The sequence below is a fragment of the Mobula hypostoma genome, chromosome 20, assembly GCF_963921235.1.
Source record: "Mobula hypostoma chromosome 20, sMobHyp1.1, whole genome shotgun sequence".
NCBI lineage: Eukaryota > Metazoa > Chordata > Chondrichthyes > Myliobatiformes > Myliobatidae > Mobula > Mobula hypostoma.
Genome location: NC_086116.1, coordinates 50,597,390 through 50,616,599, shown reverse-complemented (window position 1 = coordinate 50,616,599; position 19,210 = coordinate 50,597,390). Strand labels below are relative to the sequence as shown.

The 19,210-nt window shown below is 42.5% G+C and overlaps 1 protein-coding gene across 4 annotated transcripts in view; it reads right to left on the bottom strand.

The window, feature by feature from the left end:
• The window catches only part of dennd6b (DENN/MADD domain containing 6B), a 113,439-nt gene extending 106,425 nt beyond the window's left edge, over positions 1-7,014 (bottom strand). For 3 of the 4 annotated variants that reach the window (XM_063072895.1, XM_063072898.1, XM_063072897.1), the window contains exon 1: positions 6,721-7,014. In XM_063072895.1, coding sequence (XP_062928965.1) covers positions 6,721-6,960 — 240 coding nt within the window. In that variant the 5' untranslated portion in view covers positions 6,961-7,014. The remainder of the gene's footprint in view (positions 1-6,720) is intronic. The other variant, XM_063072896.1, reaches the window with a different exon arrangement.
• Positions 7,015-19,210: the final 12,196 nt, after the last annotated feature.

Here is a 19,210-nt window from a genome sequence, read left to right as displayed (position 1 = left end):
ATACGGGAAGATGTGCATATGTTATGGATCGGGATCGAAAAAAACTGAAGTTCTCTTACTAATTAAGTCGGAACAGGTACATCTGATATTATTTAGCGTCAGTTAGTCAAACGTTTGTCTTAGTATATAGTATATATTTTACCTTTCTATGCATATAAAACACTTAAGAAACGTATGTTTCAGTGCCAGGCTCAGGAACAGAAATTCCCGAGTTCAATCCAGTGACAGACCGCTCCCAAGCACGCTCTCCATCCATGCCGGGTTGATGTGAGGGATCAAGAACCCAAAACCACTGCGTTGCTCAGTAATAATTGTAGCTTTCATCGGGCAGGGCCTTTCTCACTTTATCCTTTAAAATTGTTCCAATCGTTGACTGACTGTAGCCTAACACTTTTCCAAAGACCGATGGCGTTTCACCTCTTTCCGATTGCTTTATTACTTCCACTTTATTTTAAATCGTGATCGTGATTATTTTCGTGAACAGAAACACTGCGGATTCAGAGCTCCACCGCCGGGGCCTAATATCCACCGCACTGAGACAGGTTAAATAAGGTCCGGGGTTCCGCTGGGTCCTAAGGTCCACGCATTGAGACAGGTTGAATAAGGGACTTGAGCATCCCTGTTTTTTGGTATCCGCAAGGGGTCCTGGAACCAATCCCCTGCGGATAAGGAGGGCTGACTGTATAAGGTGTTGCTCCTCCAACCTGAGTGTGGCTTCATCTTGACAGTAGAGGAGGCCGTGGATAGACATATCAGAATGGGAATGGGACATGGAATTAAAATGTGTGGCCACTGGGAGATCCTGCTTTCTCTGGCGGACAGAGCGTAGGTGTTCAGCGAAACGGTCTCCCAGCCTGCGTCGGGTCTCGCCAATATATAGAAGGCCGCACCGGGAGCACCGGACACACTATATCACCCCAGCCGCCTCACAGGTGAAGTGTCGCCTCACCTGGAAGGACTGTCTGGGGCCCTGAATGGTGGTGAGGGAGGAAGTGTAAGGGCATGTGTAGCACTTGTTCCGCTTACAAGGATAAGTGCCAGGAGTGAGATCGGTGGGAAGGGATTGGTGGGGGGGGACGAATGGACAAGAGAGTCGCGTGGGGAGCAATCCCTGCGGAAAGCAGAGTGGGGGGGAGGGAAAGATGTGCTTGGTGGTGGGATCCCGTTGGAGGTGGTGGAAGTTACGGAGAATTATATGTTGGACCCGGAGGCTGGTGGGGTGGTAGGTTAGGACAAGGGGAATCCTATTCCTAGTGGGGTTGCAGGAGGATGGGGTGAGAGCAGATGTGCGTGAAATGGGAGAGATGCGTTTGAGAGCAGAGTTGATGGTGGAGGAAGGGAAGCCTCTTTCTTTAAAAAAGGAAGACATCTCCTTCGTCCTGGAATGAAAAGTCTCATCCAGCTGAGAGCACATGCAGCAGAGACGGAGGAATTACGAGAAGGGGATGGCATTTTTGCAAGAGACAGGGTAGGAAGAGAAATAGTCCAGGTAGCTGTGAGAGTCCGTAGGCTTATAGTAGACATCAGTAGATAAGCTGTCTCCAGAGATAGAGACAGAAAGATCAAGAAAGGGGAGCGAGGTGTCGGAAATGGACCAGGTAAACCTGAGGGCAGGGTGAAAGTTGGAGGCAAAGTTAATGAAGTCAACAAGCTCAGCATGTGTGCATGAAGCAGCGCCAATGCAGTCGTCGATGTAGCGAAGGAAAAGAGGGGGACAGATACCAGTATAGGCTGGGAACATGGATTGTTCCTCAAAGCCAATGAAAAGGCAGGCATAGCTGGGACCCATACGGGTGCCCATGGCTACACCTTTAGTTTGGAGGAAGTGGGAGGAGCCAAAGGAGAAATTGTTAAGAGTAAGGACTAATTCCGCTAGACGGAGGAGAGTGGTGGTAGAGGGGAACTGGTTAGGTCTGGAATCCAAAAAGAAGTGGAGAGCTTTGAGACCTTCTTGGTGGGGAATGGAGGTATATAGGGACTGAACATCAATGGTGAAAATAAAGTGAAAATTGTTCTGTTCTGCATTTTACAGAGGTGTGGCTTACTCAAAGTATGCCAGGTACGGCGAATAAACCCAAATTTTTTCTCAATACACTGGACGGACTGAACTGCTGATTCAGAAAAAGCAAAAGTTGGGGGTTGAGTTTCATGATAAACTCTCCATGGTGTTCCAATGTGGCAGTTTTGTCATACTCATGTTCTCCTGACCTTGAACACCTAACAATCAAATGCTGACCGTTCTATTTACCAAAAGATTTCTCCTCTGTGATCCTGACCGCAGTTTATATTCTACCAGTGGCAGACTATAATCAAGCGCTTGAGGTATTGCATAATGCCGTCACCAAACAAGAAACAGCCCACCCCAACGCATTTTAAATCATAGTCTGGTATTTCAATCAGGGCACGTTTGAAGAAACTGCTGCCCAATTACCATTATCATATAACCTCTAGCACCAGAGGTCCACTGCTATAATAAGATAAAGAATGCCTATCCTTCCATGCCCAGTCTGCATTTCAAGAGACCTGATTAGTTAGCTGTCCTTCTCCAACACGCATACAGGCAGAGGCTAAAGAGCAAGTCTCCAGAGATTAGGACAACGAAAAGGCAGAAGAGCGGCTATGGAATTGGATTGAGCCACGTTCAAGGATTCATCTGTGGATCTGAATGAATACACCACAGTTGTCACAGACTTTAAAACAGTCACAGATGAATGTGTCCCCACAAAATTATTCAGTCTTCCCCAACCAGAAGCCCTGCATGAACCATGAGATCCACAATCTGATGAGAGCCAGATCAGAGGCATTCAAGCAAGTTACAAGAGGTCCAGGTACAATCTTCAGAAAGCCATCTTACGGGAGAAGAGGAATTTCTGGATTAAATTTGAATCAATGAAGAATGCTCGACAGCTGTGGCAGGGCTTGAAAGCTATCACCCCTTACAAAGTGAAATCAAGCAACATACTATAGGTGACAACGGAGCTTTGCTTTCAGATGAGCTCACTGCCTTCAATGCTCACTTTGACCAGCAAAACATAGCGGAATCATCACGAACTCTCAGCCCCCGATGACCCTGTGATTTCAGTTTCTGAGGCCAACATGGGAGCATCCTTCAGGAGAGTGTACCTACGAAAAGCATCCAGCCCAGCTGAAGTACCTGGCCAAGTACTAAAGATTTGCGCTGATCAATTGGCTGGAGTGTTCACTGAGATCTTTAACCTCTCACTTCGGCAGTCTGAGATACCCACCTATTTCAAGCAGGCTTCAATTATACCAGTGCCTAAGAAGAACGTGGTAATCTGCTTCAATGACTATCATCCAGTAGCACTTACATCAACTGTGATGAATTGATGGTGATGAAATGTATCAAGTCCTGCCTGAGAAGCAACTTGGATCTGCTCCAATTTGCCTCCTGGCACTACAGGTACACAGCAAATGCCATTTCATTGGCTCTTCACTCAACCTTGGAACATCTGGACAGCAAAGATTCAAATATCAAGATGCTCTTTATCAACTACAGCTTGGCACTTAATACTATCACACCTCAAAACTAATCAACAAGCTTCAAGGCCTAGGCCTCAATACCTCCTTGTGCAATTGGATCCTCGATTTCCTCACTTGACGACCCTAGACTGGCAACAAGATCTCCACAATCTCCATCAGGACAGGTGCACCACAAAGCTGTGTGCTTAATCCCCTGCTCTACTCGCTTTCCACTTCCGACTAAGCACAGCTACAATGCCATATTTAAGTTTGCTGATGACACCACTGTTGATGGCCAAATTAAAGGTGGTGAAGAATCAGCATGTAGGAAGGAGATTGAAAATCTGGCTGAGTGGTGCCATAACAACAACCTCTTACTTAATGTCAGCAAGACAAAGGAGCTGATTATTGACCAGGAGAAAGAAACTGGAAATCCATGAGCCAGTCTTCATCATGGAAACAGAGGTGGACAGTAACTTTAATTTCCTGTCTTACATTACGGAGGACCTGTCCTGGGCCCAGGACATAAATGCAATTACGAAGAAGGCATGGCAGCGCCTCTACTTCCTTAGAAGTTTGCTAAGATTCAAAGGTTTCAAAGGTACATTTAATGCCAGAGAAGTGTATACAATATACATCCTGAAATTCTTTTTCTTTGCAAACATCCATGAAAACAGGAGTGCCCCAAAGACTGAATGTTAGAACCCCAAAGTTCCCCCCAGCTCCCCCCACCCACACATAAGCAGCAGCAAAGCAACGACACCCCCCCACCAGCAAAAAAAAAAGCATCAGCACTCCCCACCAAGCACTCAAGCGTGCAGCAAAGCATCAATAAAGACACAGACTTGCAGTACTCCAAAGAGTACTCATTCACCCGGTAGTTTGACATACCATGGGCTCTCTCTCTCTCCCTAATAAGGGAAAAAGAGGTGTCCTCGATTCAGCATGACATCTAAAAATTTGACAAACTTCTACGGTATATTGTATATTGATTGGCTGCATCACAGCTTGGTATGGAAACACTCAATGCCCTTGAATGGAAAATCCTTTCAGGAGTGGATACAGTCCAGTCCATCATGGGTAAAGCCCTCCCCACCATTGAGTACATCTACATGGAGTGTTGTTGCAGGAAAGCAGCATCCATCGTCAGGGACCCCACCACCCAAGATATGTTCTCTTCTCACTGCTGGAATCAGGAGGAAGGTATAGAGCCTCAGGACTTGTACCACCAAGTTCAGGAACAGTGATTACCCCTCAATCATCTGGCTTGTGAACGAGAGGAGATAACTTCACTTGCCCTATCATTGAAATGTTCCCACAACCTACAGTCTCACTTTCAAGGATTCTTCATTTCATGTTCTCAATATTTATTGCTCAGGTCAGGTCACTTGTCTGAGTGTTACTGGTACCATGTAACCCAGTACTACCTGTTGCATGGTCAGGTGGTCAGCGACTAAACCGGCTCCCCCACCAGGCTTTCCTGGTGAGCAGGGTGGCTAGACACCCTGCAGGACGATAAACAAGACCTGTCAAAGGGCGGATGAACCCTCTCATAGGGTCAACGGCCATCTAGCAAACACGTGCCGTGAAGCGCGGAAAGGGCATCCCTTGCATCGAAGCTTGGTGTGCCCATTCACTGCAACAGAACTTCCCCAGCCGTCTTGGACCCCACCATGCCACTGGATCTGGGAGGGGATGTCAAGAGGGTGGGTCTGGACCTGTGCAACCCCCCCACTCACCTAAAATCCATTCACGGACACCCTGTTCCTTTCTGAGGAGTGGGGTATCCTAAACCCCACTAACTGATTGAAAGGAACCATCATCATCCTATGGGATGGAGAGCCAGAGAGAGAGAGAGATTTATTGCTTATTTATTTATTACTTTTTTCTTTTCTATTTGCATAGCTTGTTGTCTTTTGCACACTGGTTGTCCACCCTCTTGGGTGCAGTCTTTCATTGATTCTAATATGGTTTTTGGATCTTTTGAGTATACCTGCAAGCAAACGAATCTCAGGATTGTATCTAGTGACATAGATGTACTTTCATAATATATTTACTTTGAACATAATATATTTACTGTGAGAGAACACTAAATTGGCCCTGGGCAAATTAGGAGAGTATAAGGCAGGAACTAGGGAGAGTTAATTGGGACAGCTACTTTTAGGGAAGTTCACAACTGACATATGCAAGGTATTTATAGACCAACTACACAGATTACAGATATGTTCCAGTCAGAACGAACGGTTAGATAGCAAGGTCAGGGAATCTTGGTTATCTAGAGAGAGAAGATTAATTTGGTCAAGAAGGAAAAGGAACCCGATTTAAGGTTTACGAAACTAAGATTAAAAAGAGCTCTTGAGAATTACGTATAAAGAAGATAATAAAGAAATTATTGTAGGGGCCATGAAAAATCCTTGGCAAGTAAGATTAGACAATATTCTGTGCTGTATTGGTGTATTTAAGTTCTAAAAGAAATTGAAGAGGGGACATCTAGGATGGAACTCCAGAGTCTAATGATTCTTTTCCAGTGATAAAAACCTAATTCACGACAAAATTGAACAATACAGTCTTTTTTCATTCATTCACAGAAATCGGTTCACCAGCAAAGCCAGCATTCATTGGGTAACTCGAATTTGCCCTTGAACTAAATGACTTACTACGTCAATTTAAAGGACATTCAAAAGAACACAAGCCTACTGCAGATTTGATAGGCCAGGCTTCCAGTAATTACAGCGACCATGTTATTGTAGACTGAATTTAATTTCCACAGCTCTCAAGGTGATTTTCAAATTCTTCACCCCACCTAATTTGTCCTGGCATCTAGTTTACTACACCGGCATCATAACGACAGTAATACCATTTGACACATTGCAACAATCCTCGCGAATGCACACGATCTGTCACAAGCCGATGTTGTTTTACATAATACTTAATTAGAAAATTATATGTCTGATTATTTGTTAAATGAAAAAACTAAGACTACTAGGTCAGGTGGACAAAGATGCTGAGACAGAACTAGGTGTCGTCAGTGATACTTCATCTTCACATTACGTTACAGTGTGATGTGTATGGCAATACAAGAGGCCAAACTTGCACAATGCCAGTGTAAATTATATAAATTAAATGCTATATATCATGCACTGTAAATTTTACCCAGCAGATCACCGCCCTCCTTCGGCTCCACCCTCCACCGCCCGTGTCCGACCCTTCCAAGCCGCGCTTCCAGCATGATCAACTCACCTCGATGGCTTGACCGAGCTCCAAGTCAAAAGTGACCACACAGATGCACTCGAGCCAGGCAGAGAACCTATCCCAAGGAAGAGAGGAGCCGGAGGCTGGGTAATGCTTCACTCTCCGAGACCGACTCTCCGGCTCCAAAAGCTCCATGACAACCGCGCCGCGCTCCAGCTCGCACACATGCGCACTCAACCTTGATGGCGCATCATTCCGGACAGCTCGTGCATCGCCGCATGCGCACATCCTCCAACTGAGCAGCCAGCTCACGCCTGCGCACTCGCTATCGGGGAGCCCGGAACAGTGCCTCATCTGTTGATGGGACGCTGTTATCTAATATGATTCTGAACAATTTTAGACATCTGCCTTTGGACCGAATAATGGGAAAAAAAACACTTAGGAGGAGTTCATAAAAACATAAAGAAATAGGAGCCCTTTCTCTTTAATATTAATAAATCTTTCAATTAATGTTTTGAATGTAGTCAACGACTGAATCTTACAGTTCACTGGGGTAGAAAATTCCAAAGATCCAACACCGTCAGCGGGACGAAATTTCTCCTTAGGGCTTCTCTCTACTGTGGGAGACATTTTCCCTGTTTAGCCCTCTTAATATTCTATATCTTTCATTAAAGTCACCTTCATTCTTACAAGAGAATGGACATCTAACCTAAACCTAAAATGAAGGAAAAGTTCCCCTCACCATTGAGAACATTTACATGGAGCAGTGTCCCAGGAAAGCAGCATCCATCATGAAGGCCACCTACCATCTCTTTTTTCACTGCTGCCTTCTGGAAGAAGGCACAGGTGTAGATTTTCACAAATAAAAACAGCGGAGGTGTTTTATGTTTAAGAAAAACCATAACAACTCATTTATAATACTCCAAACACTGAACACAGAGCACAGTAAAAGTACTTTACGCAATTACATCATCGTGTAATAAGGGTTACATCACCGTGTAATAATCACAGTTGTAATGCGGGAGTTCAATATACAAAGGGATTGGGAAAATCAGGTTGGTGCCGGTTTGCAAGAGAGGGAATTTTTTGAATGCCTACAAGATGGCTTTTTAGACCAACTTGTGCTTGAGCCTACTCGGGGAAAGGCTACTTAGACTGGGTGTTGTGTAATAACTCAGATATTATTAGGGAGCTTAAGGTAAATGAATCCTTAGGAGGCAGTGATCATAATGTGATTGAATTCATATTGCAATTTGAGAGGGAGAAGCATAAGTCAGATGCATCAGTACCACAATGGAACAAAGGGAATTTTACAGAGGTGTGAGAGAGGAGCTTGCCCAGCGGGGTTGGAGGGGGATACTGGCAAGGATGACAGCAGAGCAAAGATGACTGAAGTTTCTGGGAATAGTTCACAAGGTGCAAGATAGATATGTCCCACAGAAGAAGTTCTCAAATGGCAGGGGTAGGTAACCATGGCTGACAAGGGAAGTTAAGGACTGCATAAAAGCTAAGGAAAGGGTATATAATGTAGCAAAAGTGAGTGGGAATTTCAACAATTGGGAAGTTTTTAAAATCCAACAAAAGACAACTAAGAAAACCATAAGAAGGGAAAAGAGTAAATATGAGGACAAACTAGCCAATAATATAAAGCAGGATACTAAAAGTTTTTTTTCAGTTGTATAAAGAGTAAAAGGAAGGTGAGAGTTGATGTTTGACCACTGGAAAATGATGCTGGTGAGGTAGTAATGGGGGGGCAAAGAAATGGCAGATGAACTTAATAGGTACTTTGCTTCAGTCTTCACTGTGAAAGACACTAGCAGTGTGTGAGAGGACCGTGAGTGTCCGGGAGTAGGAATGAGTGCCATTGCTATTACAAAGGAAAAAGTGTTTGGCAAACTAAAAGATCTTAAGGTGGATAAATCACCTGGACCAGATGGACTACAACCCAGAGTTCTGGAAGAGTTAATGAAGAGATAGCAGATGCAATGGTGATAGTCTTTCAAGGATCACTTGATTCTGGCATGGTTCCGGAGGGCTGGAAAATTGCAAGTGTTACTCCACTCTTTAAGAAGGGAGGAAGGCAAAAGAAAGGAAATTATGGGCCAGTTAGCCTAACCTCAGTGGTTGGGAAAGTGTTGGAGTCCATTATTAAGGATGAAGTTTCAGGGTACTCGGAGACTAATGATAAAAGAAATCAAATTCAGCATGGTCTCTTTAAAGGGAAATTTTGCCTGACAAATCTGTTAGAGTTCCTTGAGGAAGTAACAAGCAGGGTGGACAAAGGAGAGGCAGTGAATGCCATTTACTTGGATCGTTAGAAGGCGTTTGATAAGGTGCCACACATGAGACTGCTTAACAAAATAAAATCCCATGGCATTACAGGAAAGATATTGGCATGGATAGAGGAATGGCTGACGGGCAGGAGGCAGCAATAAAAGGAGCCTTTTCTGGTTGGCTGCCGGTGACTAGTGGTGTTCCTCAGGGGCCAGTATTGGGACCTTTGCTTTTCAGACTGTTTGTCAACATTTTAGATAATGGAGTCGATGGTTTTGTGGCAAAGTTTGTGGATGATACGAAGATAGGTGAGGGGTAGGTAGTGCCGAGGAAGCAATGTGATTGCAGAAGGACTTAGACAAATTGGAAGAATGGGAAAAAAAGTGGCAGATGGAATAGAGTGTTGGGAAAAGTATGATAATGCATTTTGATAAAAGGAACAAAAGTGCAGACTATTATCTAAATGGGGAGAAAATTCAAACATCAGAGGTGCAAAGGGACTTGGGAGTCCTCATGCAAGATTCCCAGAAGATAATTTACTGGTTGAGTCTGTAACAAAGCAAATGAAATGTTGGTATTTATTTCAAGGGGAATAGAACATAAAAGCAAGGAGATAACACTAAGGATTTAGAAGTCACTAGTCAGGTCGTACTTGAAGTATTGTCAACAGTTTTGGGCCCCATATCTCAGAAAGGATGTGATGTTATTGGAGAGAGTCCAGAGGAGGTTCATGAGGATGATTCCAGGAATGGAGGGGTTAACATACAGTATGAGGAGCATTTGGCAGCTTTGGGCCTGTACTGACTGGAATTTAGAAGAATTCAGGGGGATCTCATTGAAACTACCAAACGTTGAAAGGACGAGATAAGGTGGATGTGGAGAGGATGATTCCGATGGTGAGGGTGTCCAGAACAAGAAGGCACAGCCTCAAACTTGAGAGGCTACCCTTTAGAACAGAGGTAAGGAGGAATTCTTTTAGCCAGAGAGTAATGAATCTGTGGAATGCTCTGCCACGGACAGCTGTGGAGTGTGGTGGCCAAGACCATGGGTATGGCTAAAGTGAAAATTGATAGTTTCCTGATTGGTCAGGGCATCAAAGGTTATGGCGAGAAGGCAGGAGTATGGGATTGAGTGGAATCCAGTCTCAGCCATGAAGGAATGGTGGAGCAGGCTCAATTGGTTGAATGGCCTAATTCTGCTCCTATGTCTTATGGTCTTATTGAGGCAGTGAAAGGAGGATAAATGACGCCTCGCTGCCTGGCTGAGCGTAGGCTATCAGCCATTTTAACAAGCTCCCTATGAGACACAGCAGAATACCTAAAAAAAAACTGAATGCATATGCAGTAACCTGCTGTGCATCAGAAGAAATGGATAAGCTTCCCAATGAATGCTTTGCAGCTGTATTTGGACTAGAGGGGGAGCTGCCAATGTTGACGTTAAGTAGAACAATTGCAAAATAATGAATGTGATAAATAGAGTAAAACATGAAATATTCAAGGATTTAGTAGCCTTGAAAGTAGTTGTCAACAGGTCAGGATGAAATATATCCCAGACCCAGGAAAGCAAGGGGGACAATTTTGGCAGCCATTACTATTATTTTGCTCAATCCTGGTTGGTTAAAAATGGAGGAAGGAATAAAATGAAAAATTGTGAACTATTTTGTTTTTGATAGTGGACAAACTATTCAAATCAGTGCTCGGGGATTACGTGTAACTTCATGACAAAGGCTCATATGGCAGGCTGGTTATAAAAGTCTAAACACGAGGAATTCTGCAGATGCTGGAAATTCAAGCAACACACATCAAAGTTGCTGGTGAACGCAGCAGGCCAGGCAGCATCCATAGGAAGAGGTACAGTCGACGTTTCGGGCCGAGACCCTTCGTCAGGTCTAACTGAAGGAAGAGCTAGTAAGCGATCTCCCCCCCCCCTCCCACTTTCAAATCTCTTACTAGCTCTTCCTTCAGTTAGTCCTGACAAAGGGTCTCAGCCCGAAACGACGACTGTACCTCTTCCTATGGATGCTGCCTGGCCTGCTGCGTTCACCAGCAACTTTGATGTGTGTTGGTTATAAAAGTCCATGTGATCCAATGATGAGTGGCAAATTGGATCAAAAACCGGTTAGGTTTGCATGAAGCAAAGGGTTAAGATTTAATGAATGATTAGAGGACTGTTACCACAGGATTCCTACAAATCCTAGAATTTTGCCCCTTATTTTCTGCAATAAAAAATGATCCAAACTTAACTGTAAGTGACATAGAAAAGAAATTTATTGGCAATACAATTACATGGTTGATAGGGAGGAAAGGAGCTTTAGCCTGCAGGAAGATATAAATGGTGAAGTTTGTTGAGGCAGAAAATTTGCAAATGGAACTTAATTCAGAAAAGTCTGGGGTAATAGATTTGGGGAGGACATTGATGTGGAGGAACCCAGCACAAGTGCAGATCAATGAAATAGTTCAAAATGCATAGTGGGAGCTTTTTTTGTTGGAAGGAGCACAGAATAAGTGAGCAGGGAGTTCATTCTGGAACTGTCAATAATGGCTAGTTAAACCACAGCTTGAAATTTGGTCTCCACATTACAGGAAAGTTGTCATTACACTGGAGAGGGTGCAAAGGAAATACATGAAAATGCTGCTAGGACAAAAAAAATTGCAGTGGTGAGGAAATTTTGAGTAAGCCAGATTTGTTAGGAGGAGATTTAATTGAGGCAAATAAAATTATGATGATCTTAGACTAAGTGGGAAGGACCTATTTTCTTTAGTGGGGGCATAAAGTAATTAGAAGAAACTAACAGCACAAATGATAAATGAATTTTCCGACCCAATGAAGACAGCTATCTGAAAATGCCCGAAAGGTAAGGCAAAAACATTAATCATGTGCAAAACCTATTTGGATGTGTATTTGAAGAATGCAGACATGTGTTAAGTGTTGCACTTTGGGATGACAAACCAGGCTGAGACTTGCATAGTGAATGTTGGGCTGTGCTTAGCCTACAGAGAGGAGGTGAAAGAGTTTGAGCCCTGGCGACAGACAAATAACCTCTTCCTCAATGTCAACAAGATAAAGGAGATAGTTATTGACTTCAGAAGAACTCGGAGCATTCACATCCCTCTTTCCATTGGCGACACAGCAGTGGAAACTGTGAGCAGTTTCAAACTCCTGGGAGTGCACATCTTGCACAATCTGTCATTGTCCTGGAACACGTTGTACACAATCAGGAAAGCTCACTAATGCCTCTACTTTCTGAGGAGGCTGAAGAGATCTGGACTATACACGTCTCTGCTCATGTGATTCTACAGATTCGCAGTAAAGAGCATCGTGACGAGATGCCTCGCTGCATAGTACGGAAACTGCTCTGCGGTGTACAGGAAGACTCTACAATGGGTAGTCAAAGCTGTCCGATGCATCACCAGCACCAGCTTACCCACCATCAAAGACACATATACAGAAAGGTGCTGGAAAAGGGCTAGTAACATCGTGAAGGATCCTAGCCACCCTGCTCATGGACTATTTATCCCACTCCCATCAGGAAGGAGGCTGCGTAGTATCCACACCAGGACCACCAGACTCAAAAACTGTTACTTTCTGGAAGCAGTAAGGGTGATCATCGTTTTCACCCATTAATCTACCCCTCCACATCCTCAATCACCACTACTTTATCATTTCCTGTCAGTCACCTTATGTACAGGCACTCCTATGCCTACCGTCACCTTCTGGGCATATAATCAATCTATGTATATAAGCTATCTTCTGTATTTATATTTTGTTGTGTTCTTTATTTTCCTGTTTTTTTTTGTGCTGCATCAGATCTGGAGCAGCAATTATTTCATTCTGTTCTGCACTTATGTACTGGAAATGACCTTTAAACAATCTTGAATCTTGCAATGTGCAGTAGAACAAAGGAATCTAGGAATACGGGTCGATAATTCCTTGAAATTAACATCACAGGTAGATAGAATCATAAAGAGAGCTTTTGGCATGTTTTCCTTCATAAATCAGGAAATGTTATGTTGAAGTTGTAAAAGATGTTGGTGAAGCCTAGTTTTGAGCACTGCATGAAGTTCTGGCCACCTACATACAGGAAATATATCAATACATTTGAACAAGTGCAGAAAAAGTATACAATGATGTTACCAGAACGTGAGGACCTGAATTTAATGAAAGACTGGATAGGTTCAGACTTAATTCCTTGGAGCTAAGAAGAATGAGGGGAGGTGTTGTAGAAATAGACAAACTTACGAGCCTTTGGATAGGGTGAGTGCATGCAGGCTTTTCCCCCTCAGTTTGGGTGAAACTAAAACTACAGGTCATAAGATTAGGGTGAAAGGTGAAATGTTTAAGAGGTACATAAGGAGAAACTTCTTCATTCTGAGGGAAGTGCTAGATGTGGATTCAACTGTAACAGTTAAGAGAAGTTTGGACAGGTACATGGGTGAGTAGGGTTTGGAACAAGATGGTCCGGGTGCAGGTAGATGAGACTAGATAGAAGATCGGTTGGCATGGACTAGATGAGTTGAAAATCGTATTTCTGTGCTGTATTATTCTAATACTCTAACTGTGACCTGTGGGGCTACAGGCCTGGTCTAAAGGTGACATCAGGTAGACTTGTTTTTGTTCAACCAACACAGACAAGAATTACCTCCCCCATGTCATTCTTAATAAATATATAATTTGATTTACAAGTATTTATTGCAGTGATTTTAAACAACTGAAGTGTATGTTGTGTGTTTGATCTTATGCGGTCCCTTCGGATTAAAAATGTTCTACTTCAGTTTTGGAAATTCTGAGGTAACTGATGAGGCTAATCTGGAATCTGCAGTTTCTCCCACAGATCAGGCCAGATAGGTGAGTAGTTTGTGAGGTGATGTTCTTTTTCTGCTATCATGCAGATGTTCTTAATGCTCCTGCTTCATGGATGCTGGAAATCCAAGCAACACACATGCTAATATTGACATTCAGCATCAGAATCAGGTTTAATATCAACGGCATATGTCGTGAAGTTTGTTAAATTTGCAGCAGCAGTACAATGCAATAACATGATAAATATAGAAAAAAAACCAAATTACAGTAAATATATATGTATATTAGATAGTTACATTAAGATAAGTAATGCAAAAACAGACATTTTTTAAAAAGTAGTGAGGTAATGTTCATGGGTTCAATGTCCATTTAAGAATCGGAAGGCAGAGGGGAAGAAGCTGTTCCTGAATCGATGAGGGCGTGCCTTCAGCTTTCTGTACCTCCTTCCTAATGATAACAACGAGAAGAGGGCATGCCCTGAGTGGAGGGGGTCCTTGATGATGGAAGCCACTTTTCTGAGGCACCGGTCCTTGAAAATGTCTTGGATACTACAGAGACTACTGTAGTACCCATGATGGTGCTGACTGATTGTATAACTCTCTGCAGCTTACTTCAATCCAGTGTAGTAGCCACCCCCCACCCCCCACCACCCCCACCACCCCATACCAGACACTGCATTGTTCTGGAAAACTAACACTGCTGTGGGATCACCGCAACACAAGATCTTTAGAAACAGCTTTAGGGTGAAAACAGTACTCCTTTAACTTCTTTAGTACGTAGCAAAATGACTTGGAGCCTGGGATCTTTAAAAACTGGCTACATCATTGAACAAGGCAGACAAAATCCATGATTACAGTCATGTTAGAACTCCGGAGCAGTTTTTTCAATAATGTGTTGAAATTTCCAGCAGGATTGCTTGGTGAAAACAGTCTCATTCTGAATAACTTCTAGTAATGGTACAATTAAGAATTAAGTATGAAATGACAAGAATGAAATATATTAGCTGTAACCAGAAGATCCCAGAGGAAGTTTAATTTTGACTTAAGTTGACTTATGCTTTGACTTAGATTGCAGATTTTATCTAGATTTTCCTATGTCTATTCTTCCCTCTACATTTTGAAAGTGGAGTGAAATAGTGGAAATATATTTCTCTTTTCAGTGCAAACATAGAAACAAAAATATACAGCGACAGAAATATCTTACTCTTGGGTTCCATACAACTCCCAAAGAACGTGCTACTGTTCTTCTCTACCTGATGAATTCTTAAAGGACAGAGGATTGTGAGGTTTTTATGATCAACAGTGTAAGATTACGAAGTTAATAAGAAAGGATAAAACTGATTTTGAGAGAAAACGTGTATGATACCAAATCTAGCTCCAGGAGTTTCTATGGATAAATAAAAAGGAAGGCAGCGGATAAAGTAACTGTCGGACTTCTAGAGAACAAGGCCAGTCAATTAATAACAGGAAACAAAGAAATGGCAGACAATGCATGTTAATTTTTGTTTGCATCGATCTTCACTATGAAGGAAACTGCAAATATCCCAACGATAATGGATTGGTTAATATCATATAATAGGGAAGAAGTTATAAAATTCATAGTTAAGTATTTGAGACTATAACAACTAAAGTCAGACAAATCACTGTCACCCAGAGGTCTTAAAAGAAGTGGCTACAGAGATAGTGATTTTGTTTCAAAACTTGGTAATTCCAGGAAAGTAGCGAATAATTGGATAACAGCCAATGTGACTTCCTTGCTCAAAAAGAAGACACAAGGCAGGGAACTGCAGGCCATTGATTTAGTACTTATTGTTGGTAAAATACTGAAGTTATTATCAAAAAGGAAATAACTAGAGCAACACTCACAAAGTGCTGAAGGAACTCAGCCGGTCAGGCAGTATTTATGGAAATGAATAAATGGCCCAAGTTTTGGGTCGAGACCCTTCTTCAAGACTCATGCCACTGGCCTCTTATGTGGCGCCACAGGAAATTACTAATCAGATAGAAAAGCTAAATACAAGCAAACCTCATCAATATGGTTTTATGAAAGGTTAAATCCTGCTGGACAAACTTACTCAAATTCTTTAATGATTTAACAAGGTGAATTAGAGGGAACCTAGAGATGAAGTGTATTCAGATTTTCAAAAGTTATTTGACATGGTGCCAAGTTATTTGGCTGGTGACATATAAGATATTGGAGGATGTGTGTTAGCATGGATTGAAACTTACTGCCACAAAGAAAACAAAGGGTTGGAATATACTGGATAGGCCATTTTCAAGCTGGAGGGATATAACGTGTGGAGTGCTCCAAGGAAAAATTTTTGGCCATCATCTGAGGAGGGGAGAAAAAGTAAGGTTTAAGAGTTTACCAATGATACAAGAACTTCTTTCTCAATGTCAACAAGACCAAATATTGGCTTATTGGCTTCAGGAGGACAGCAGGGGTCTATGAGCCAGTCATGAGGGGATCAGAGGTGGAGAGGGTCAACAACTTTAAGTTTCTTGGTGTTATCATTTCAGCACACCTGTCCTGGGCCCAGCATGTAAGCGCAATTATGCAGAAGGCACAGCAGTACCTCTACTTCCTTAGGAGTTTGTGAAGATTCAGCATGACATCTAAAACTTCACCAAACTTCCATAGATGTGCGGTGGAGAGTATTTAGACTGGCTGCCTCACAGACTGGTATAGAAACACCAATGCCTTTGAATGGAAAATCCCATAAAAGTAGTGAATATGGCCCAGTCCATCACGGGTAAAGCTCTTCCAAGCGTTGAACACATCTATATGGAGCATTGTCACAGGAAAGCAGCATCCACCGTCAGGGAACCCCACCACCTAAATCCTGCTCTCTTCCTGCTGCTGCCATCAGGAAGAAGGTACAGGAGCCTCAGGGCTCACACCACCAGTTCCGGAACAGTTATTATTCCTCGACCATCAGGCTCTTGAACCAAAGCGGATAACATACTCAGTCTCACTTTCCCATCACTGAAATGTTCCCACAACCTATTGACTCACTTTCAAGGATTCTTCATCTCAAATTCTTGATATTTATTGTTTATTTATTATTATTATTACTTTCTATTAGTATTTGTACAGTTTATTCTCTTTTGCACCCTGTTTGTATGTCCAGCTGGTGCAGCCTTTCATTGATTTTATTATGGTTTTTTAATTTAATGAGTACGCCCACAAACAAATCAATCTTAAGGTTTTATATGGTGACATATGTACTTGGATAATAAATTAACTTTGAACTTTGAAATGAAGGGGTATATTGTAATGAGATGTTATGATTAGACTGAGTGACTGGGTGAAAACCAGTAAGTGGAGTTTGATACCAGGAAGGATGAAGTAATGTATTTTGGTAAAAGAAATTATAAAAAAGTTTATTATCTAAAATGGAGAGTGACTGCATGTGAGTGAAGATGTTCTTGTGCATGCATCACAATAAGTTACTAGGTAGGTCCAACAAGTGGTTAAGAAGACAAATGACACGTTAGCCTTCATTGTGAAGGAGTAGGGGCTCATGAAAATGAAAGTTTTGTTAGAGCTGTCCAGTGTATTGGTAGAGGCCGGTGGTGATGTGGTGGCGTCAGCGCCAGACTTTGGAGCGAAGGGTCCCCAGTTTGAACCCAGCCGGCTCCCCTGGCACGCTTTCCATCCGTACTGGGTTGAGCGTCGAGCTAGCAACTCGACCTCATAAAAAAGAAATTGCCTGCTACAGAAACATCAACAGCAAAAAAAGTTGATGGCCTATGCTCTCTCATGAATTTAAAAGGCAATTTCCTTTTCGTTCCTTCCCAGTGTATTGGTAAGGCCACACCTGGAAAACTGTGCACGGTTTTGGTTCTCTTACATAAAAAAGGATAAAGCAACATTGGAGGCAGTCGTACTTACTTCTTCAACAAGATCAAACTAGGATTTACAGTCTGCTGCTAAGCTGCAAAAATCCATAATATCTTTGAAAACAAACAGTGTAACTAACTCTTGTGTGCACAGTAAAAAATATGCTGACAACCAAATTTAAACTTCCAATGGTGTTTGTTATATAGACATGACAGTAAAATGGTTGAACCCACAAGAGACAAAAGTAAACACATGTTGTGTCCAAGAACTGAAGATTACTCATGCTCTTAACAGAACACCTCCATACACACATTGATGAGTTTTAAAGATAATATTTGATTATGAATATCTTCTATCACATAATGGACTACTTCACGAGCCAAACCCTTTAACCTTGAGGTGCAGCACATTAATCAAGATCTTAAATTGCTTCTCTGATTCTTAGTTTTCCCACTCATCAACTCTTTTTGTGACATATTTCTTTGACCAGACCCTTGTTTAACCAAATATTTAGGTGTATTCACCTCTCAAAGTCCAAACCCACATCCCTGTTATGAGAGGCAGAAATGAGTAAGGCCAGTCAACAGGGCTCTGGTGAAGTTGTATAGGCTGATCCTCTGTACAGTGGATACAATGGATTACAGAAACCTTGATGAACTTTAGCCATACCATCAGCTTTGTGAGAGGTGACTCACCGTCGGGTGCACACGTGAAGCAGTGCAGGGAACGTCATCAGGATCTTGCACAGCAGACAACTCTTCTGTCACCAAAGTTCATATCTACTTTGGGTACATGGAAAATGAGATCCATGTACCAGGCAGGAAATTCCACCATTATTGCAAATGAGATGAAAAGGTACAAGCTGTCAGCTCTTGGGCTGAGTGAGACAAGATGGATGTCTGGAGAGACTCGACCGATAGATGGGATAAATGCCATCTACTCAGGCCATCAGAGCAATGATGCACCACATTCAGAGGGTGTATGTAGCCTTCATGATGACACCAGAAGTACATAGAGCCATGATCACATGGGAAGCCATCAGTTTTAATGCTAGCTTTAAAACCAAGCACAAGAAGATAACAACTCGAGTTATCCAATGTTACACACCAACAAACGACACTAATGAAGCAGACAAGTTCTTCAACACGAGTTCTACAACACATTCAGTGGTGTCATCAGCAGAGAGAAAGAAAAAGACCTGACCATTGTCATGGGATATTTTAAAGCCAAAATAGCCAGGGATAATGCAAGATATGAACAGGCAATGGAAAACTCGGTCTTAGAGAAATGAACGAAAATGGGGAATGATTTGCTGAAACTTGTGAAAACTTCAAGCTAGTTATTGAAGAAAGCTTATTCCCACACAAGCAAATACACAAGACAACACGGATGTCACCAGACAAGATAACAGAGAACCAGATCGACCATGCACGCATGTCAAAGTTTTGAAGATCTCTCCATGATGTAAGAGTGAAACGTGGTGCAGATGCAGGACCAGACCACCATCGTCTGATCACCAAGGTACAGATGAAGCTAAAAAGAAGCTACGTATCACCAATCAGTGACTGAAGCACAATGTGAGCTACCTGACAGAGAAAGAAACAGCTCAGAGATTTGCCCA